The sequence below is a fragment of the Diadema antillarum genome, unplaced genomic scaffold, assembly GCF_040938485.1.
Source record: "Diadema antillarum isolate AM-2024a unplaced genomic scaffold, OU_Dant_1.0 seq00001432_RagTag, whole genome shotgun sequence".
Lineage (NCBI taxonomy): Eukaryota > Metazoa > Echinodermata > Echinoidea > Diadematoida > Diadematidae > Diadema > Diadema antillarum.
The window spans coordinates 194,830-219,902 of NW_027272183.1; the positions used below are offsets into that span (position 1 = coordinate 194,830).

At 39.2% G+C, this 25,073-nt stretch overlaps 1 protein-coding gene across 1 annotated transcript; it reads right to left on the reverse strand.

The window, feature by feature from the left end:
* Positions 1–13,665: 13,665 nt before the first annotated feature.
* Positions 13,666–23,505, reverse strand: LOC139709409 (arrestin domain-containing protein 3-like). The gene is made up of 7 exons (XM_071621376.1): positions 23,385–23,505; positions 19,601–19,735; positions 17,765–17,997; positions 16,156–16,338; positions 15,459–15,653; positions 14,029–14,455; positions 13,666–13,856 (listed from the first exon to the last, which is right to left on the reverse strand). Exons 1-7 carry the CDS (start codon positions 23,503–23,505, stop codon positions 13,666–13,668), a joined length of 1,485 nt encoding a protein of 494 aa, XP_071477477.1.
* Positions 23,506–25,073: the final 1,568 nt, after the last annotated feature.

Sequence of the window (25,073 nt, forward strand, 5' to 3'; positions counted from 1 at the left end):
GCAGCCCACTAAGAGACAGACGGACAAACAGTTACACACAAAACAATAACAAACGAAATAATGAGCATGAGACAAGACTGGGACAGCAACAAGACTACTTATAGGGAAGAAAACTGACTCGACGACACGACAGGAAACAAGACTACAGCGCGACGAAGAGGTAACAAAATAGACAGGAGTAAGCAACAGAGACAACGATCATCGGAGGTTAGAGGAAGAAAGAGAAGAAGAAGAAAAGAAGAATATACAACAAACCCTTCAACTGCGAGGTATAAGTTAAAGAATATCTTATCATAATCAAAGCTAAGGCTAAGGTAACAATAATGAAAAAACGGCAATAAAGATTTTGCGGACGGGAAAACAAAATAAGCCTATGAACTAATCTGATTCAGGGGGTCGTCATTATAGGATTGCAAAAGAAAAAACTTCAATCTCCTTTTAAAGGAGTATATAGAGGGAGCAGATTTTATATCGTGGTTCAGGGAATTCCAATAATTAGGTCCAGTGTAAATAAGTGTATTCTTTGCTAAAATCGTTCGAAGAAGTGGTAAATGAAACTCGTTAGAGCGTCGGGTGGGGTAATTATGGAATGATTGATTTTTTTGGAACATAGAACCAAAGATAGGTGGCAGTAAACTGTTATCATACATATACATAAATTGGCCTAAGTTGTATAAAAATAATTCGTTAATTTTTAATAGCTTATTACAGTTAAACAATACATTTGTATGTGAACGAGTGGGAGAATTGGAAATGATACGGAGGGCTTTCTTTTGCAATAATAACACTCTATTCAGCAGCGTCTGATGTGTATTGACCCAAGCTAAAATTCCATAATGAAGGTAAGGGAGTATCAAAGAGGAGTATAACACAAGTAATGTCTTTTCAGGAATATAAAATTTTAGTCTGTTCATAACACCTATATTTCGAGAGATGATTTTGCAAATATGATCAATATGAATTTTCCAAGAAAGTTTATTATCTACAAAAATACCAAGAAATTTGAAATATGACACACTTTCTAAATTACAATCATCCAGAACTATTTCTGAATTCAAAGAATCAACAGTATTGCTGAAAAGCATATATTTTGTTTTTTGAACATTCAATGACAACTTGTTAGCTCTGACCCAGTTGGTCACTTTTTTTCAATTCTGTATTAGCTTGTTGAACAAGAACATCGATATCGTTATGGGCAAGAAAAACACTGGTGTCATCAGCATAGTGTATAAAGGAAAGTACCTCTGAAACAGAGGAAAAATCATTGATATATATTATGAATAGCAGCGGCCCTAAAAGACTTCCCTGTGGAACACCACACTTTACATCTCTTATAACTGAATTATTATCTTTAATTGAAACAAACTGTTTTCTGTCAGCTAAATAAGTCTTGAACCACTCCAAGGCCTTCCCACGTATTCCGTAGTGCGATAACTTGTGGAGTAAAATGTTGTGATTAATTGTATCGAAGGCCTTGGAGAAGTCCAAGAATATACTAATTAAATGGGAATGATTGTCAGTTGCATTAACGACTTTATCAATAAAATGAAGAACTGCATGGATGGTACTATGTTTTTCTCGGAAACCAAACTGGGAATTTGTGAATATTTTGTGTACATTTAAAAATTTGATAATTCTGGTGTATATTATTTTTTCTAAAACTTTCGATAATGAAGATAATAAAGAGATTGGACGATAATTACTGACATCCAGATTATTACCTTTTTTAAATATTGGAATTACTTTAGCCAATTTCAGTTTATCAGGAAACATACCATTAGAAATTGACAGATTAAAAATGTGAGCCAAGGGATCTGCGACTGATGATATAACACCCTTAAGGATACAATTATCTATATCATCATAACCGGAGCTACGTTTGTTTTTTAAAGAGGATACAATATCGATAATCTCATATCTGTTTGTTGGAGTTAAAAAAAATAGAGTTGGGGTTACACTGGCCTAAGAATTCAGTAAAATTCTGTTCTGTAGCCGGAATACCATGAGCAAGCGTTTCACCTATTTTTGAAAAATAAGAATTAAAAACATTTGCAATATCAACAAGGTCATCAATTATTTCATCATCCCACTTTATTTCATCTATTTCTGCTTTTTTGTTCGGAATATTCATTGCCTGCTTTAAAACTTTCCAGGTATTTTTAATATCAAACTTAAATTTCAACAACTGCTGAGAATAATACCTTTTCTTTTCCAAACGTAAAATCCTAGTTAATGTGTTTTTATATAATGTATATTTGTTCTTTGATCGTTCAGTTTTTTCCATTTTATATTTATAATACAATCGATTTTTTCTATTAATTGAACGAAGAATTGATTTTGAAATCCACGGTAACCTAGGCGTCTTTTTATAATCCTTTTTACTTTTTTGCTTTGGAATAATATCATCCAAAAGAGAATTAAATATTTCCATAAAATTTTCAAAAGACAGATTAACTTCATCATTTTCATAAACTCGTGACCAATCAGCATTATCAAGAGCGGCATCAAAACTGGCTAACTTTTCACATGAGACTCTACGTTTGCATAAAGGAGCCGAAGGTTTAGCATCATTAGCCAAAGTTTTCAAAGTAAAATGAGTCATGATTGGGAAATGGTCGGTCACATCTGAGAGAATTATAAAAGAATCGGGAAGAGGTAAGATATTGCAAAACAGATTGTCAATTAAAGTAACAGAGTGATCCGTGACGCGAGTCGGTTTAGTAATGAGTGGCAAAAAGGATGAAGACAAAAATGTCTCAAGAAACTCGCTTGAGATACAATCATTTCCAGATTTCAGCAAATCAATATTATAATCACCAAGTAGAAAGCAATCCTTATTTCTAAAAACTGGGTTTTTTTACCAGGTCTGAAAGATATGTCACAAAATCTAAAGTATTCGAATTAGGAGGTCTGTATATTATACCCAATAACACATTCCTACATCCTGGGATAGAAATTTCTACAAAAAGAGATTCAACAGTGTTGTCCATTCTACAAATGTCGTTGTGAACAATACATTTGTAAATACTTGATACATAAAATGCAACACCGCCTCCACTTCTGTCCGATCTATTACTGACATACATATTGTATCCGTCGATTGCAAAGGAATCTTCCGTAGTGGAAGTCAACCAGGTTTCGCTAAGTCCAATGATAGAGAGTGATTGGCTCGCATCGGATTCTAATAAAAATTTTAACTCATCAAAATGTTTATTCAGACTTCTTATGTTAAAATGCAACAGAGAAAACGTGTCTTTAGAGAAATTAAAATACATATCTTTGAATTGATTAACTGTTATGTAATTACATGACGTGTTCAGATTTAAATCATTACTAAGATCATAAGGCAGTTCATTTACTGCTGAATTAAGATTATCGGCAACGAAGTTGTCATAAGGAGTTGCTTGTGTTACTGGTGCCTCATCAATATGTTGATTCATCATTTTCATTCTTTTCCCTAAAGTGCAACGACAGTAGATCGAAAATGCAGGCCTTACAGGAAATTTTTCCTCAAACTGAAAATTGACTTTGGAAAAAAGAAGAGAACACTAACACAGAACCAAACAAAATAAACACAATCTATCATGAACTGGAAAGGAGGCAGTGCTTTTGTTAAACAAAGTCTCCAAATGTCTCAAGTATTGCACAAAGTAAAGCATATACGAAATTCGCGATCTTCGCTATAACGAGCTGATAAACCCTACTTCCATGTCGGATTAACAAACCTTCAGAATAACAAACACCAACCGCGTACATCTGTATGAAGTGTCTGACACTATGTTGGATTTCAGAGAAATGCGAAAAGAAAAGGAAAAACATCATATTATCAAGCTTTCAGTGCAAAACTTTGCGCTATAGAATTATGTGGACGCATTCTTTGAGGAGAGGTGTTTTTTTTTTTTGCCTCCCTAATGATTTTTTTCTTCTTTTGAGACTCCTTGTTACAAAACGGGTATACGATATACATGAAGTTGAGGTTCAATCTTCAACATGAATTCAATATTACATTTTGCAGTCTCCCACGCGAAACTAAAGAAAAAACTTTTGGAAAACCCTCTTGTTTTCCTTCTTACCCTACTACGCTTGGCTTGCTCGAATCAACTGTTGTATGGTATGCACCATTTTGCATGCAAATCTTTGCAAAGAAAACTAGAAATGTCGCTACAGCGACTGGTTATACCCCCGCCAGACAACATTTCATAAGCTTTGGTCAAAACAACATTTCATAAGCTTTGGTCAAAAAACTGAGGAAGTAGTTAAATCCGCAAGATCTTTCCTTGATCTTCTGCCATTAATATGCCGTTACCATGGCAACGTACTTTCGGATACTGTCGAAAAATGCGTCTTGCACATCTACAACCAAAGGCACACATCTGTACCAAGTTTCATGGAAATTGGGCAAAAACTGAGGAAGTAGTTTGCAACACAAAATTTTCCATCATTTTGGCTCATAATGTGAGCTGTTACCATGGCAACATACTTTTTGTCACTGTCAAGAAATGTGTCATGCTGACCTATATCCTAAGACAAACATTCAATACGAATTCCATGAGAATTGGAAGAACACTGATGAAGCAGTTTTGCCATGAAGCATTTTGCCCTATATTTTACCAATAACATGCCGTTACCATGGCAACGCACTTTTTGCCACTGCGGAAATATGCGTCTTGCACATTAACATATTCAGATGAACATCTGTACCTAATATCATAAAAATTGATCAAAAACTGTGGGAGGAGTTCGCGACACAAGATTTGTACCCATTTTTGCCCATAATATGCCGTTACCATGGCAACGTACTTTTGGGTACTGTCAAAAAATACGTCTTGCACATCTGCAACCCAAGGCACACATCTGTGCCAAGTTTTATGGGAATCGGTTGAAAACTGAGGAAGTAGTTCGCGACGCAAGATTTGCAACGGACCGACCGCCCGACCGCCCGACCGACCGCCCGACCGACCGCCCGACCGACCGACCGACCGCCCGACCGACCGCCCGACCGCCCGACCGTCCGCTGATTCCTATATACCCCCTTCAAACTTCGTTTGGCGGGGGTATAAAAAACATTCGTTTCTTGTAAAATGTATTTATATCGCAAAAAAAAAATATCATGCCAGATAGGTGTGTTATTTTGGGTCCTTTGTTAGTTGTTAGTACTGTAAATATATTATGCCTACATTCACGCATAAACAAATATAGATATGAATTTATCTCTTTGTACATCAATTATAGTATGAAAAGGCAACTCCAGAATACTGCTTGTTGAATTCCTGAGAGACTGTAGAGAATAAGGAAATCCAATCGACCCCAAATGCTTGAGTGAGCACGAACAATGGGTGCGATGACGTCATCGCATTAGCATACAGTAACAATATGTTTATTTGCATAGTAGGTCAAGATGCCCTCTTCGGTAACTAGGTAACGGGTAAAAAACAAATCGCGTGTGGAAGGAGGTATGTGATGTAAATATGTATCGGTAGAGAGACCGAGTGTACATGGCTCTCCCTGTATTTGTTGATTATACGGGGCATAAGCAACCAGCTACCACCTGGTGCATAGCAACCACCATCCAGTGGTATTTCTTGTAACTATAGGGCCATAAACAAAAAAACAAAAAAAAACCCTCTATGAATATCGCAATCTTGACATTTGAATCATTAATCGAGATCTGCAGCCTGATGACTTCGTAGCTCTGGAAGAGGAGACATCATCGGAACAAGTTCTGACTTGCAGTGGACGTAGACACCCGGAAAAGTGTACATCAATATTACATTTTCTACGTTGTATTCCATTGTTGAGTTGGTGACCTGAGAACGTGTTGCGCATATTAAAATATGTTAGACGAGGTCGACAGTTAACATTGATAAAGCTAAGCATGTGCACTAAGGTGTTGTGATTGAGGTAGGGAGTATATTGGTAAGATAACGTGTCATTTTATGTAAATATCTCTGCGTTCAGCTGTATGTGTGTACGCGTACTTTCGAAAACATGAAAACGTGGTCGCATAGACATTCATAATCTTTTGTTCTCGTCATCTTAGCGCATGACCGTGAATGTCTTTGATGACTAGAATTCTGACAGAAATTTGTAAGCTTATTTTTCTCCGTTTGTCTTGTCGTATCTATAGTATGTCCGGAAACATGACTCCTGAACAGTCTAGCCAAAACGAGCGCGAACATCAGGCCCTCTACGCTACATATATGGCAAGTGCTAGACGAAGGCGGCATGCGCAGAGGAGCGAACAGAGGCAACAAGCGATGGATCAGCGCAGGAGACTCCTCAACTGGGACGAGTTGGAGAGTGCAGAGGAAGGGAACTCCTCCGATCCCGATATTCCCCAGACTGGCCATGGTGGTAATGTGACGGTAAGTGTCTGCTCACAATAGTGCAATGTCGTGACAACCTCATTGTTGTATTTTTCTTTTATCATCGTATTGACATAGATGACACCGCGGGAACAATCTCCGACTCTCGAGGGCCAAGATATATACGGTACGCAAGAGTCCTTCCCACCATCGTCTCCCTCACCGACAGACAACTCTTTCAACGCGCCCTCTCAACTTGACTCTATCGTGGACACGCAAAGGGATTTATTTTCCGAGCCGATGCACAGTGGGCCAGAATGAGCTCAAAGTGCGCCAAAATTATATTCCGTGGTTTCTTTTTACCCAAATTTGGTGTCTAGGGGTAATTTGGGGCGTAAAATTGATTGAACATAATTTCAAACTCATATGACGTCACTGTGATGCTGTTTTTTCATTGGCTACCAAAAATCTGTGTAAATGACGAGTAAAGCAATGCAAATCCTAGGCTGTTATTTTTTTCTTTAAAGATTAATATTTATCTTTTCACATTCACTGACACTGCTTATATACTACCATTGAATACACGATGCTTACATGTCACAGAAAGTGTGTAAACATTCGGGTTTCGTTAAAAGAATCGAATTTATGCTGAAAGTTCCATATTACACACGTACTGCAAAATGATACTGTTGTCCATGTAAACTAGTTACAAAATAAGTTTATGATGTATGAACGCTGTACTTTTGGGTGAATTTATTCACTTTATTCTAGCAGGACATAAAATAAAATGTGCGATATAAAATCAATCTCCGATATAGTTCTTATCTCTCTACTTCATAATTATAACCTTAGGCCTATGCCATATCAATTCATGATTACAAGCGCAAAAACCATTTTGTCTAATTTTACTGGAAAAATAACAAATTGTGAAGTCAGTAATCAGGAAAATGAAAGGTTATGATTTAGCAGCCAAGAATGAATCTACTGTGTATAAAAGTTAACATGGAAAAGCTTTTTCTTTTTTGGATGAAAAATTCATCGGAATCACCATCATATGAAATCATTAATTCATCCACGTTCCACAATGATTTTTTTTTCTCATCAGTCGTCGGAAGCAAAGGTTTTTTTTTTTTTTTTTTTTTTTTTTGTTCCGACAACCCATAAAGTGTATGGGATCACAGTCTGATGAATCCGACTTGTATTGGTCGCCTATCAGGTCAATGTCAGACATATCAGGCATGATCCGATGAGGCAAGATCGTCCGATGAGGATCACGCGAGCAATGTCTGACAATCACCTGCAATCGGATTCACAAACTGCGATCCTATACACTTTGCTGAGCGGCCGGAAAGCAATAGACTTTGTTTCCAACGAGTAATCGATGATAATAAAATCTCTGTGTTTTGGTGTATAACGTTCTATCTGCATATGTCAAGAGTAGGATCGAAGTATTTAGGTGTCCACACAGTATGTAACGCAGTGGAAATAGCTATGTTTACAGTAGTGGCTATGACAATTATGAACAATAGGCTATATGGCCTCGGCTATGTGCAATTATGTACTCTTTTATCGTCTGAGGAGGGGTCTTTTAGGTGCCAGACTAGCCCTATACAATCTGTTTGCCTCTTTTTCAGTGTAATTCATGTTTCTGTGCCTTTAACGTGCGAGAAAAAAAATAATAAATTTTACAAAAATGCCGCCCTCATGCGGCCCCGTATGATATAACAGCATTCCTGAGTGGCTGCAAGGTCCAAAATAGACGTAATGTGTCGCGGAAAATCGGCTCTAACACAAAAAGTGGCAAAAGGTGGCAGCCAAATCTGGTATCAGCTTAAAGCTGAGACATCAAGGAATGTGGTGGTAATAGAATTTAGTTGGAAATCCGTGGCAATCTAAACTTTTCATTAGGGTATATTAAAAAGACAAATAATTAGCCTCTTTTCCAGGATATTTAGCGTAAAATATTCATGAACATTAAGTTTCTTTGCATTTTTATGGCATTCATAACGTAAAATGAATTCTGAGAAATATGTGGGAGAAATTACAGGTTGATATCTCAAAAACTACATGTTGACATTACTTATTTATTAAAGAGGTTACAATTTGCTTTGAAACTCTTAAAGTATTGTATTTTGCTACTTCAGGTAGGAAATATACCCCTTTAATGTACATACCTGATTTAAATATTTCAATGATAAATTCCTCAAAGTATTGCCTCTCAAGGGCGCATGTCAAAAATTAAAAAATCCCAGGTGCCCAAAGTGACTTTTGGCGCACTTTGGTATCTCTCTGGCCCACTGTGCGATGGAGTCAACCAGTGCCGAGAATCCTGACCAACCTTCCGACAGTCAGATATCGGATCGGGATGTCTCACAGAGGGATGTCATCGCGCCAGAAAAAGTGTAGGCATCAGATATACGTATCAAGATCAGCTAATGACATCTGTATGTATGTATGTATGTATATTATACATACAGTGTACATATATATATATACGTATATATGTATTATATGGCGTGGTATCATATCTTAATGTCGGCGATTCATTTTTTTTTTTCAGGAAAGGATATGGGAATTTTGCTCCATTCAGCAGAAGGAAGAAAGGGGGGGGGGGGCGCCGCAATTCAGAGGACGCATTATCGATTATAGACTAACTGTTCGATCTATAATGGAGAAGGCTGACCCGCCATGACGAGCACATGGTGAGTGCATTGCTTCAGAGCATCATAAGACGAGCTAGGGCAAACTTTGAGAAAAGCGATGAGGTAGGCTTTGTCATATCGTCTCCCAACTTGACGCCTGCTGTGGGCATACCATCAACATGAGTATAGACCAACTCACGGTGGAGCGAATCATCGCTCTCATCGAACAAATTTTGCAATCTAATAAGGATTTCGGCTCTTTGGGGGATTAATCTAAAGGTTGTCCACATCCAGATGCCTGAGGGCCTGAGGGAGGCAAGTCTACAGAAAACATGATCCCCATGGACCGCTTCATCAAAAAGAAAAGACTCATTCAAAATTCTAACGAAGATAATCTTTGTTGTGGGGGGCTCTAGCCGTGGCCATGGCCCATGTCAATAAAAATGAAGACCCGCTAACATTTCATCAAATTAAGGACCCTAGTAGATACAGAACCCAAAATCTAAAAGCCAATGAATTGTACGCAGCTGTTGCAGTGGACAAAGACAAAAGATGTGGTTACTCTGAACTTGAACAATTTCAAAAGTACACCATACAAGACAAACGCTAACGAATAGTTGTATATGTAAATAGAGGGTCACATGGGCTATTCTACAAGGGCTCGCAAGTTGGCAGAATACTGTGAGTGATGCAAAACGCAGGTGATCAAAGACGGGTATCAGTATTTTATGCGTCCTCTCCCCATCCCAAAAAGAAAAGAAGCAAACAGAAAGAAGGATCCAAAGACAAACAGAAATTCATCTTTTTTTTATTTCGAATGCAGACAGGATGACGAAGTGACGCAAATGACCACGGGCCGGTCTTTAAACACATTCCAAATTTGTGCATTGCACTCAGAAGTGTGTCAAGACTGTTTCGACGATAAATGGGACAATATTCTCACAACTTGTGGTGTTAGGGAACACATTTTTAAAGGGGACGACAACTAGACAAATTCTGCAAGTGGTTATTCGGTACGCAAGAGGATCATAGAGGGGTAACTGCCATCTCTCACAATGCTTTCCAAGAACCCCTTCGACCGCGTGACGCATTTAACGGAGACAGGACAAATGCCATAGACATACACTGTCAGATTCAGGGTAACGAGCGCATCAAGTACGTAGATGTTTGTAGCTTATATCCATGGGTGAGCAAATATGGGGAGTCTCCCTTAGGGCATCCTGACGTCTTCACAAGCAATTTCGATGACATTGATCATTATTTTGGTGTCATGAAGTGTAAAGTAGGCCTATATCCTCCCCATCAGCTCTTACATCCTGTTCTCAATTACAGAAGAGAAGGTGGGAAACTTCTCATCCAACTTTACCGCTCGTGCGTAAACACTAAGCAAATGACACCTTGTGACAAGCATTTGGATATGGAGAGAGCGTTCTCGTCAACCTGTGTTTCTGAAGAAGTGAAAAGGCGGTCGAACTCGGTGTCAAGCAAATACAACTCAGAATCAAAAGAAGGGAGGCTTTTTAGAGAGTACATAGATCTATTTCTGAAGGTAAAGCAAGAGCCAAGTGGCTGGCCTTCGGAATGCATTCCCGAAAGTGGTAACGTACAGGGGCAATCGCTCGATGCGCGACAAAAGTATGTGGAATCCTATTATGAGAAAGAAGGGGTGCTATTGGACAACACCAAAATTGAAAAGAATAGTGAACTGAGGGCTGTCTCTAAACTGGCCCTTAAATCTTTCTGAAGAAAGCTAAGGACAGAGAAACAATATGACAAAGACTGAATATTTTGAATATCAACAAGAATTCTTCTCCGTCATCTAAAAATCCAGATGTAAAGATGAAAAATGTTGTTCCAGTAAACTGAAAGCCGCAGTTCTGGGGGCTTGTAAGGTGCGAGGAGGAATCAATTCGCGGAGAACGTGGCCTCACTACTGTCACAAACCCCGATAGAATCGCGCGCATGAAGGACACGGCTTTCGTGACGCGAACGGAGAACAAAATCCATCGCATTGTCTACGACAAACGCGTTAGAAAAGATGGCTTCAATACTGTTCCTTACGGATTCTGAGGCCGAAAGCTTAATCTTTAACTATCCCTCTCTAACCTCTTGCCTCATTTCTTCTTAAGCATCATTTACCGGATCGATATTTAGCAATAAATATCGTCGGAGTAGCATCGACAGCGTCATTCGTCATGTCGCGACGATAGAGGAAAACGCTCCTTATCTCCACGTCCTGGCACAGGGAAGTCGGGCACAGAGGAACGGTGTTTTAAAGGGTGTAAATAAGGACCTCGTGGAATGTCTTTGCGAATGCGCTCTAAACATTCTGCATGGTAACGTCCCGCTAACCTCTCAGCAAACACGGAACTTACGGTGTCACAAAAACACCCGTCGAGCTCTCGGAAGCAGAACAACTGTTTCCCTGACAGAGAAGAAAAAGAAATCTGTCAATCAGACAACACTAGCTGCACCCGTGCTCGGCATTTTGGGCAAGCTCCTCATAAGGGGTAGTAAGAAGGGCAAAGCTTGTCGTAGTCAAAGAAGGACCAAGAAATACATGTAGCTCTCAAACATGCAGCATGCTCGGAAAATGGTGCTTGTTCTTCATGACGTAGCCCAACACGCGATTTGTTTGTTTGCCCGTTGCCTAGTTACCGAAGAGGATGCCCTGACCTACTGTGCAAATAAACATATTGTAATGGTGATGCGATGACGTCATCGCACCTTTATTCGTTCCCACTCAAGCATTTGGGGTCGATTGGACTTTCTTATTCTCTGAGTGTAGACGAAATACTCATGAAAAAAAAACCTTTTTGATGAACATATCTACCTCCTCTGTGATCTCCCGCCCCCATCTCTCTCTCTCTACCTGTAAGTTGTTACTCACGCAGACAATCTGTGTCATGCAAGTTCACAATGTTGAAAACCTCCATAATATTAAGGAATACCCTTTTCACTTCTCTGGTATCAAAATTTTTACAATGTTAACCAGTGATAGCATTTCCCATTTCTGAAAAGCAGCTATAAAGTCACGTGTACTGGAGTCATAATTATACATGCAGTAACAAACGATTTTACATAAAAATATCCCCTGTAAGGTCTAGATAAAAGGCACATTTGAAAATAGGGGCCTTCTTGTAAAAGTATACCGCCATGACGAAACTTTGGTTCATATTTTTATATATTATGTTTCTTTTTTTCTATCCCCCTCACGTTCATCATTCGCAGAATAAAAGTTTGTCAGCCTCATAAGTACAGCTTCATATCCAGCCTCATTTTCTTCTGTATAAAAATGCAAAATATGATTTTATGAAAACATAACAACAGAACAGAAACAAGAAACCTATAGTTTGAAAGCTAAGAGATGACATTATGCATGAGTTGGAAGAAGTTGACAAATCAACAACTACATCAAGCAGTAAAATCATGGCATTTCACCCACGGACAGAAATTGGTAAAATAGAAAGACTGTAAGTCACATAAAGCAAGACACGCTTCCGGTCATGAAAATTATTTCATTTTCAGCCTTGTTGACGTTTGTCACTGAAACATTACCGAATTTTAGGCCTGTACATTCTAAATATAATATATATACATATATACAGTAAATATTATATATCATATACATGCACTGAAAGAAATTAGACCGAGGTGGACGTTGCTCTCGATCTTGAGTATATTTTGTATACATACATGTACAAGTGTATATTATTATACATGTATTTACATAATGCAGGGCTCAAAAAAGCGGTGGCACGGTGGCCCAGAAACAAGGAATAATGTATAATTGGGCCATAAAATTTCCAAAGACATGTGTGGGTTATCTTTTGGTGACCCGATCGGACAACTAAGATGCAAAATTGGATTGTTATGTGTCCTTTTGATTTGGACCAATACATTGTTGTTGGGTTTTTTTTTTTTTTTTTGAGCCAAAAGAGGAAAAAAAGTAGCGTCTAAATGTCGAGCCCTGATGTATATCTACAATCATATATATAATATACATATATAATCACATTAAAAAAAAAATATATATATATATATAATATGTCATATAATCACATATAAAAAATATATATATTATTTACGTATATATACACCTCATGTGTACACTGTCGTCATGTTACCCTGATAAACTGTGATCAATACTTATTGGCTTACAAAGTAAAATATTCAAACATCAATCAACATTTAAATTCTGTGTTCGACAATTAAATGTTCCAAAAGGTTTGAATCACCTCCTTTCTAAATTTGATATGCCAAGATTATCTCAAAACTTTCGATTACTTTAGATTTCACAAGCCTGTTGCAATGGTGTTCTTAATTGAACTACCGGGTATTGACAAAACACCCAAAGGCCAAACTGTACAAAGTATCTATTCAATGGTACAAAGTTCTTTATGGACAGCTTGAGTCTGGACCATTTAAGATGTATGAAAATTTGAAAAAAAAGTCTGCTTGGTGAATTTTTTCTGGATTTTGTGGTGAAATTTTCCTGGATTTTGTGGTGAAATTTTCCAGGATTTTGTGGTGAAATTAACCAGTACAAATCCAGTTCGGAAAACTACTGGACCGTAAGATTTGTCTGTAATTCAACCACAGTGCATGAGAAGAGGAAGAGAAACTCTCTACTTCCAGAAGGACGGTTAACTCTCTGTCTCTCTCTAATACTGGTGCAAGCAGATGTCAGTGGTAAACCACAGCAGTAGTTCATAGGCTTAAATCGAACTCTGTGGCTGTGTTGTTACAGGCTGTCCTAAAGTCTGCAATTCCGTGAGAGCGCCACCATAGTTGTAAAACGGATACCTCGGAGCGTAGGTGATAGTCCCGAAGTTGCCTTCTTCACCGGGAATCTCTTGAGCGCCACCTATGGCCATCTCATATGTCGGGGGAGGTGGAAGATCATCAACTGGATGGTGAGAAAGAAGTACAAAGGTATGGTAAAATGGTAAAAATGCAAAGGTTTTATTCAAGTTTAAAGACTGTAAGAAATGAGCCACATTGATACAAACACTGACTAAAACGTACATAAAACAGACATGCACACAAATTTAGATATATTTAGGTGACAAAATAATTACGTGGTACTTCGTCCAGAGCCGGCTGATAACCTGCTGACATATCCACAGCCGGAGGCGGATCCGCTGGAAACACCTTGTTTGAAGGAAGCATGCCGCTCCGCTGTACATCATTAGGTTGAGATTGCGGTGGTGTCTGTTGCGTTTGCGGTGGCAGTGGCGGTTGCAGTTGCTGTTGGGGTTGCGGGTGCGGTGGCACCTGTGGTGGCTGCTGGTAGTGCCCTTGTGGTGGTGGTGGTCCTTGTGATGGAGGGTACCCTTGGCTCAATGATGGTTGCTGCATGTGTGGTTGGGGGTATGCTTGCGGTTGTTGCTGGACTGGTGGGGGTTGCGGAGGCGCGTGCGGACGAGCAATGGCGGGAACGGTACCAATGGTGACGGGAAATGGCACCTCGAGATCGAATGGGGTTCCGGCCACATCCCCCACAATCTGGAATTATGGAGAGATATTTTTTTTTTCCTTATCAATAATGACACGAAGCACACTATTCATCATGATCTCTAGCGTTGGATTTCTTTTATGTAGTAATTATTCACTCGGTTGCCAATTGCAGACCTCGCCAATAGTGTTATTCCAGGTGAAAAAAAATATCTGACTGAGTGTAATCATGTGATGAGATGTAATAGTGGCAGGTTCTCTAAGTATTGTTCTTGTCGCCCAATCTGCCATGACAATGGCCAGCACTGGCCGATTGCAGCTATCCGTTCGACAAAAAGCTGTCAAAGAAAACCAATGCAGTCGTCTTGAGGAAGACAAACCCATCTCACCAGCATAATATCCAAGAATCAACATCGCAATGTCATGACAGGGACATCACATAATTATAATGAGTACGATAAAACAAATACACCGAGCCCTACTTGATCCATTAACTAAAAGACTTTGATCTATGGAGCAGTACCTCACCTTTCTGAAAATGTTGATGTTATGATAAGGGAAATTTGAAGGTAATTTTGCAAATAGAGTAAGAAGAAAATTCTACCTCGAAGCTTAGTATCATTTTTTTTCCAAGCAGAAGCAGAACGATTCAAACCATTTTTTTTTTCAAATTACTTGCAAAGGTATCCTGATAGCGGAATTGTGTATCAGTGATGGTCATTCGTTACCAGAAAGTCGGCCTTACCAAAGCTAAGTAAGTGACAGCATTAGCCGTTAATTACAATTACAAAGAGTATTGAATATGAACAGCACTCCTTACATCATAAATATTGACTCCATCGGGAAAGCTTAGCAGACGGTCTTCGACAGAGTAGAAATCGATAATCCTATAATTTTATGATGATAATTACAAGTAGCCTATAATCTAATCTATCCCCCCCCCCCCGCAAACTGATTCTAACGGTTATATACTGCCTGTAAATTACTTCCAGGGGTATCTTTTACGCTTACTGTACATCAGTTTGAAGATTTATCATCAGAAAGTTGGTCTTACCGCAACAACATATCTGACGTCGATGTTTGGGCACGACTCGAAGTTGTTCGGAGGAATCGGTGTGATTAGCAAGGGCAGATTCTCGTAGTTGAGCGACCCCATCTCTTCACAGCCGTCCAACTTGACCTCGGCCACGAGCTTTGAACTTCGCCGCGTGTGAGTCGACGATCCATGGTGAGCCGTCCATGTGACCTTCTGCTCAATTAATTACGAATCATTACATCAACTCATTGCCACTTAAGTAATTCGAAACTGCAAGCACTGGATATCTACTTGGATGAAAACTGAGGGGTGGCTGGGGAATGATCAGTAATAGTTGACAAAATTGTCCATAGCAGCTAGAAAAAAATCAATCTATATACTTGCGATCATTTACGCCTGTGCTATCATTTATTTTATACCCTGAACTGATCGTGCAAAATTCTGACCACTTTAACTTACACTGTCTTTCCTCTGATAAAGGCACATTATAGGTCCTAGCGCATATATTTTTTTTCTTGTAGCAGCAGTACAATTATGACGCGGATAAATGAATGAATGGATTTATTACATTTTATTTATCACTTAGGTACGAATAAGAAGTAGAATTTGAAGTAATCACTATTTTACTAACATTTTTAAACTCAGGTTATTATGGGGCACTTTGTCTCAATTTCGTTATCATTGTCTTCACACAATGGCATGTCCTTCTACTCACCTGCTGTAGCTGGGCCCTGACGTTATGAATGGACCTGTTGCTGTTGTTGTTGAGACGGGCAGAGAAGACGAGCCGCTCACCGGGCACGTAGCCTTGCTTGTCCACAGACGCATTCAGTACGATAGGACCCGACTCACAGCAGCAGCAGCACACTGTCTTCTGCATCGACCCTTCCTGCGGAGACTACAGACCAATGAACAATGAGAAGATTAATAGGCGCGTTGTTCTCTACATCATCATCCCACCCTCAAGTTCTAAAGCCCCCGTTCTATACTAGCATGATCTGGACCCGATCGATCCCGTTCTATCACATCGGTGGAGAGCGGCAAAAGCGTAGAGGAATCGGTTTGAATCGAAAACATCGTAGCAGCAGGGTTTGGAGGACGGGATTAGAGCGGGTATTTTATTCAAATCAAATTTACAGAACAAGTTTTGGACATGTCCAAAATTGCTTCCCGATCTCTCCGATCAAAATTGCTCAATTTTGAATCGTAAAGCAAGCGGGGAGATCGTGGAGACAGTGTGAACCCTGTGAGATGAGTATGATAAAGTCTTTCTGGTGATATCGGCATAAGCTCGGGAAGTAAACGAGACACTGATGCATGTGGTATGGTTCCGTTGTTGCGACTGTCTTCCCTGATCAAAGCACGACCTTCCCCCTTTAACGCCACTCTCACTATACGTTCTAAAATCCCGTAAAAAATAAGGCTTGTTTCTAAAACGCTCTCACCATGTCTTTTGTTAGTCACACTAATATCCAATAAACATGCAAGTTATGCTGGGTCAAGGGGAAAGTACATTCCAATGTCTTTTGTTAAACATATCAGTACTTTAGCTGTAATTGACAGATGAGGTCACAACCAGAATCTTGGTTAGGAAGGTTTTTTGTGAGCGATTCCAAGTAATCTGAAGAAAAATAGAAAAAAAAATATTGGAAAATGTATGAAATGTTTCTAGATATTCATTTCACAGCAAGAGTGATGTTGAGGGTATCATAAATCAACACAAATCAACATGCATTTGTATGTCATAAAACCTTTTAAGTTAAAATCTTGGAGTTGTTCGTACAAATCTTTGGGTGAGCGTATGGGTGCATACAAGTAGGTGTGTTTGAGTGTGAGTGTGTGTGTGTGTGTGTGTGTGTGTGTGTGTGTGTGTGAGTGTGTGTGTGTGTGTGTGTGTGTGTGTGTGTGAGTGGAATAGCTCATTCTGAAGTTCATACAGATCACAACACACAAAATTGCGTTATGGAGGCGTCACACTGTCGCGTAGTTTAGCAAAGATGGACGCACAATATTAGGAAATTTTCCAATTCGGTTTGTAACGCATTAATATCGTCTTTTTGGTGAGGTCATCTCAAAGCCATTGTACAACAGCCGGTGGAGTTTCAAAGGTGGTACTAATTTTGGCTAGTATTCAGCGTTTAAGCAGGTACGGGAGCAACTTCGGGTGAATTGAAAATCTCATATTGTATGACCAAACTGTGCCAATTTCAGGGCAGTGTGTCGCTAGCCCTATCTAGCAATCGGCAAGCTTTCGCACTCGATGCCAGCACCAGTGGCTTTTTTTGAGGTTGTGAGCCTACAAAAAAATTACCATGGACTCTTACCAAGATGTTAGGTATATGTCTGAGATCCTTGAAAGTCATGACGCTGAAGTATCGGGTGCCGTGATGATCGAACTTCCAAGGCCGGTCTATGGTGACCTTCACCCAGTATCGGACCCACCCATACGTCCCCTCCAGCGGCGGCGGAAGCCTCTTGTCCGGTAGTCGAAAGGAAAACGGGAAGCGATGGTCGCCAGGGGGCAGCACAATTCTATCAGCTGCGTTGTTGTTTTTCCCTAGATTATAATGATAATGAAAATGAAAATGATGATATTGATAGTAGCCTAGTAATGATGATAATCATAGGAATAATGATATGAGAATGATAATAATTATTTTAATAATAAATATTGTAATTATAGTGCCATCAGTATTACAATTACACTAATATCAACAATCTTTATAAGAAAAGGAGGATGATTTACTATGGTGATTATAACAAAATGCACAATAATGATGACAATAACGATAATAATTAAAGGTGAAAGCAAAAGCAAGATATCATCAAGCATAGGGGTGAAGATTTGAGACCCAAGTTTTCTTCAGTTTGTCTGCCCTCTGAACAAATGAAATTTGCAAGATCACAAAAGCTAATATACATTAAAAAAAAATAGTATATAAGTCGGGAAAAAGGGACCAGCAGGAATCAAGCCTGTCGTCTACTGCTTTCCGGGCATCGACTCTACTATACACAGGCTCTACTCCGGCTATCCCTGGTTGCCGACAGTGACACGATGACAGTTGGAACAAATACCTTAATCTCCGAAATTCTGACATTATGTTAGGTAGTCAAAGGCGGACAAGGCAGTATACAGAATATGACAGACTCGATTCTCGCTGGTTCCTTTTTTTCGACATGTTGAAATGTAGATCAGCAGTTACGATCAACACATTTCATTAGTACAGAGGGCAGTCAAATCGACGAAAACTCATACCTTCATAAGAAGTTTTCACTCTAATGGATAAATGCATAAAATGGATACACAGATAGATAGGATTGTTGTTTTTTTTTAACCACGGAAGTCACTTTAAGTCATCAATGGTGCGGCATAATGAAAAAGGTATTTGTCAAGTCTTAGTTCTCTGTATAAGAGAATGACACACGTGGTAAAGCAGATGGGGGTGGGGGAGAAAAAAGGGAGGTGAGGGGGAGTTCAAACTTAGAACGAATCCAGTGTCATGTTTCCTTTATACTTTGGAATGTCATCAAAGACTCATGCTGTTGAAATGACATAAATCATATTCTGAATGAATCAGAAATTACTGCCTGATGTCTCTGAAACTCGATAAAGGGCCTATCTCATTAGCGCATACAGAGGTCACAGCTAGCGACTGCTGATGAGACGCGGCTACTCGTGAGCTCACACCAAGGTGACCCCAGGGAGAGGTCCGAGAAGTCTCCACACACTTTAAGGTGAGAACTTATTCTGCTGGAAGTAGTAGAGACGTCGCCGCGACGTCCCCGGCGAATTCTCCTTGTAAGACGTCTTCTCAGTAACGAAAAAGTCCTCGCACGTCTCCACAAGGTCGCTGGTAAGACGTCATAGATCTCCACAAGGTTGAGGAGACGTCGTGGAGACGTTTCCCCAGTCACCGACAAAATTTGACTCCGCGACATGGCCGCAACTGATGGAAACGTCACGGAGACAACTTTGAGACCACATGGAGACTTGAAAAATTCTCTGAAAAAAAATCAAACTTGTTCGATTCTCTCGCGACTCCCTGGAGACCCGTCTAGTCTCCAGGAGACGTCGTGGAGACGTCCCAGAGACTACTCTCGCCACTAGGTTGCCACCTATGTGGTCTCCATGCTAATGAGATATACCCATATAAACGTACCGGCACCTCGTAGTGTCATATCCAGATCAAAGAAATCCACGCGCCACCGGTAGTGCACTGTACGTCGGTTGTCCCCGCTACCCCGTTGTTCCGACCAGTGGGTATATGCCCTGCCGCAGCATTCAATTTGAATGCCTGTTCGAATAAAGGAATGGCAGAATGTAAGAATTAGTGGATAAATAAGTAAATGCTCATAACTGTTTTGATGACATGATTTCCAATTTCCCTGTGTTAATCTGTCGATGAGGAACTATAGTCTGTTTGTACATGGATTCTGCATGTCTCTCCCTGAGAGTGTCAAAGAGGAGATAGCTGACTCAATGTTGTTCAGTGCGTTGTAAATTGTTCGACTATTAATTAAATCGGAAAACTGCCACACAGGATTGCCCCTTTGATTTCACACATACACACACACACACACACAAACACGCACGGGCACATAATTATGTAATCATTTCAAAATAGAGTCCCTTCCCGAAGATCCGAAAATCCTGATAAAAGATTGCTGAAAGAGCGAAATCTCTCACAGATCAGGAAACAGCCTTTAACAACCTTCTTTGCATGACTGTTCACTTGTGAGTGGAACATAATGATACGACTCACTCATTATTTGCCTGTGTTTTCATTATTATTATTTTTATTATTATTTTTGATATTTCCGACAAAGGCTCTACTTCGTCACTACGAAGGGTACACACACACACACACACACACACACACACACACACAGTCATAATGAACAAACGTGGACAAAGAAACATGGATACACAACATAAGGTGCTAAAATGAAAGATTTGTTTTTATTTAATTTGGGGCAATTTATGTATATGTACAGCAACAACGTTTTCGATATATGTTTCTAAGAAATCCGTCATTCCATTTTTCCTTGAGTATCCCACTCGACGTTCCAATGAATTTCGTTTACCTCTTTTACGAACGATTTTTGCTAAGAACACACTTATTTATACTGGCCCAACTTATTGGAATTTTGTGAATAATGATATAAAAAATGCCACTCTATTACATTCATTTAAAAGGAGATGAAAGTCCTTTCTATTGCAATTTTATGATCCCACAGAATTGAATTAGCCCGTTGGCTTATTGTAATTTCTTTTCGAAAAACTTCGATTACAAATAATAAACTGTCACGTATTTTCTCGTGCTTGTCCTGAGACACTTACAGAGTAGATTTGATCTTATTAGTTCTGCATCTATTTCTCTCTATTTCTCTATAATTCTTTATCCTTTTCACACATGCCATTATTTTTTTAATATAATTCTGTCTAGGATCGCTAGATCTGTTATGCCTTTCTGTCCGTTGTATTTTCTTCCTGTAATGTTTACTCTTGTCTCATTCTGTCTTGTCTTTTAGTCTTCTTTAATTAGTTTCGTCGTCCCAGTCTCGTTTAATGTTTATTCGCGTGTGTATGTGTATCTGTTTGTAATTTTTCTTCTTAGTGGGCTTCCAGACCTTCTTTTGTTTTGGCTTTTTTCCCAGCCTTTTTCCCCCTTTTTGCATCAGTTTATTTCTTTTTTCTATTTGACATTCTGTACTGAGGGGTCCACATTCTACAAGCCTTGTCTTTTTAGTGGGTCCCTCCATTTCTCGATGTTTTGCGTATTGTTATATCGTCTATATCACTTCAGTCAATTTTCATGACAACGTATTTGTAACTCCAAGGCTCTACAATCATATTTTTCTCAATTGACTTTGTTTTGATTATGCAACCTTATTCTCTGTTACCAAAGAAAGTGAAATTTTTATGTTCTTTTCGAAAAATGAAATAAAGTTGGAATTGAATTGAATAAATGGGACACTATTTCGAACTTTTACACGTTAAAGTATTAGTAAGATCGAATGTTATGATCGCTTTTGTATATTTACAAATAGCTTTAAAAATGAGCCAGACTGCTCTGAAACTGTTCTTTTCTGTTTACCCAACCAATCAACAGAAAAAAAAAATCGTCTGGAATAGGCCTACTGCCCTTTAATGTGAGGGGTCAAGCCCCACTTTATCATGAGCACGATAAATGAACACTTTATTACACGAAGTGAAAATGGTAAAAATGACGTGTGAATAGAAAGCTCATTATAGACAATAATGGTGTCATAATGGATGGTGCGGTATAAAGTATAGACTCAGAACACTCAGAATCACCATCCTATCCTATTGCATTTTACAAAATTTTGTAAACCCGGGCCCTGTTTTATGAAGAGTTGAAATTGATTATATAGTTGATTTCAACTGTAAGTCTATGGCAGCCTGTGTGGTATGGAAATTTATAATCGATTTTATCTTTTGATAAAACGGGCCCCCGGAACCTTTAGTAATAGCAGCAATGCTGCCCTTGAGACGTTCGATAATCGAAAATACCATGACAACGGATAGACTACAATCAATTCGCGACAATAGGCAATTTTGAAGCGGCCTTTCTTGCAATACCTGCACCTTTCATTATCATCCTGTAATAACACATGGCTTCAGCTGACCAGAGATTTTGTGATGTCGCTGTCATGAAATGCTGTTTATGCTTTGTTTCGTCTTTTATGACAAGTACATGCTGGCAAGCAACAACGAAGAGAAGATGATCGTAGCCGCACAGCGTACTGCACTGTTGAAAATGTATAGGCCTTTCGCGTTTGCAGCTTCTGTTATCACAATTATTTCAAAAGCATGCGCGGTGACACAAATGCAGTATTCAAATAATGGGCTCATTATAAGAAACGTGATATACAGACGTTTCATGGCCGGCAGAACGGGGGTGGGGGGCTCGCTTTTTGTATTGTATGGTGCACTTTTTGTGCACCATACAATTGAATACATAAGGTGTCATCACTTTGCCCCCCCCCCCCCCCCCTGCATTTTTTAACCCGGAAGCACGTAAGTGGCACTGAAAAGAAATAGATAGAGATCTTGAAGATCTTGAAGTGTGAGCGCGGTAAGGTTATGTTTTGTTTTGTTTTTTGCTTGTCAGCTGAAGAAACCCGGAAGTGGAAGGGAAAAGCCCCCCCCCCCCCCACTTTTGAAAACGCTCCGCCGGCCCTGCGTTGTATTGTTTTTTATATGAGATAATAACATGCAATAATTATCAACCGTAGTATTTGCTTGGCAGCATTTTATCGCCGAATACGCTATATGGCTTGTGGTTCAACATGACATAATTTCTAAATTATATACTTGCTTGTCATAGCCATCATTGACTTCTCAAAGTAGAGTGATGAAATGAAATGAGATCGTGGAATATGATTATTATTGTACACCACTCTCTGTTCGTCCTTCGGTCCTTCTTCCCCCCTTATTCCTTCCGTGCTTGTCTTCTCCTCTTTGATTATCATTAACGTCCCTATACGACTCTACAGTACGAGTACATGTACAATGAACATGGTCCACTATAGCTTCTATCTTGTCCTCCTCCTAACATGAGTTCATTTGGTGATGGATGGTGAACTTTTCCATGCCATGTAACTACGCACACTAAAAAAAAACGGGTTCAACTGTGCACCGGTAAAGGTGCTCCAAGCGTGACATTCATACAGAGATGCAAAGCTGAACCTCGACCTGACGATTGTCACTCTTTCACTCATTCTCTCTCTCTTTCGAGGTGGACTTTATTCTTTTTCAGCTCTATAATTCAGTGTTGTTGGTTTTTCTTCTGCCTTATAGCCAATGCATGCGTCTGGCACATAAGCACACATATATTATAAAGCACAATCAAAAACTCGATAAGCTTATAAAAATAATGTGACCTATAGACTCATTTCTCAATTCTTGTCAATACTCACCTCTGATGTCGCCTTTTTGCTCGTTGGTGACGATTCGCACCTCACCTTGGACGACTTCTCCGGGCTGGTATACATCCTTGTTGTTGACAAACAAGATATCTAGAGCTGCAAGTTTCCCCATTTTGTTCTATACCCTACTTTGACAAAAAGACTTCAAGAGAGAACCAAACGGGCGAAGAAAACACTTTGCTATGAATGTAATTATTTGATCCTGATGGAAGGCTGTTGATTCGCATGCCGACAATACTCAATAGTTTCAACGTTAGTAGTGCTCACCGTATCGCGTTTGCAGTGTGTCACGTTGCCAACGCGTTGTGGATGTAACCAGTTACTCTGTCGCATATGAAAACGCCATTAGAGGAGTATGTTAAGACGAATAGTCGTTTCTCTTTATACCCATATTTTCCCTTGAGGTGTGATAAGTACTGCAAATCGATCGACAGTCTTTCTTAATACGGAGCTCTGTTCACAGAACAGACTGACCGATGTTGCGGCCATAAAGGTCTATACAGTCCAATGATGACATTCGCCCGGGCGTGAAAATGTGTGCTAGGGTTAGGTGGTTCGTTGCAAACAAGAAGCATCCTTTCAATAGTGTAGACGCATACTCGATCAGTCACATTCTCTCTCGTTGTACAGGTGTGTACACGCTCCAGGCACTATTTATCTCAGGTTACCGTGCAGACAATAAAAAGCGTCCTGCATTGCTACGCAACACGATCGCGGATTGGACATACAGGCCATGCAACCACTAATAATACAGTATACTCCGCATCGCTCCCAGCACTGGTGTGCATGTATATGCAGTACTATATTTACGTTCATAGTAATCAAAGTCATATTTTTGTAGTACTAGTATAGTAATACATGTAGATTGCGTGAATGCAACAGTATTAGTATAGAACGCATCAGTGAAAGTGAAAATCTGACAATCTTTTCAGAAATTATGGATTCTTAGAGTTCTGGTGCTCCCATCGCTGGATAGATAGACTAAACTACAGATCGTGACTTATTACTATGAAGGACGATATAAATATATATATATATATATATATATATATATATATATATATATATATTTATTTATTTATTTATATATAAAGAGAGAGAGAGAGAGAGAGAGAGAGCGAAGAGAGAGAGAGAGAAAAAGTATAATCCACAAATTTGTGTTTTCTAAAAAAAGAAAAAAACACACTTAAAACGTGTACATTCCCTCCAGTTGATGTATTCTCAATCTGTACTGACATATCATGGTAAGGGTCATATTCTCCCTGGTTTCTGAATGAAGCAAGTCAAATGCTCTTTCATTGTGCTAGATAGAAAGCGAATATATATATATGTATGTAATATATATATATATATATATATATATATATATATATATATACATATACATATGATATTCATGGGCGGTCTTTGAAAATGTTTTCCATAAGCGACGTCATGTACTGTGATAGTCTTCTCATCCAGCGATGGCTGCACCAAAACTTTAATCATAACTTCTGAACAGATTATCCGATTTTCCTCAAACTTTCACTGATGTGTTCTATTGAAATTACTGCATTCAGTCAGTTCACGTGTTTATTTGGGCTTAATTCTTCTTTAACTTTGGATGACTATTTTCGTTGACAGTATTGCCTACTTTTGTTATCTTTTCTTCTCATTGTGAACGCATCAGCTTGACGAAGA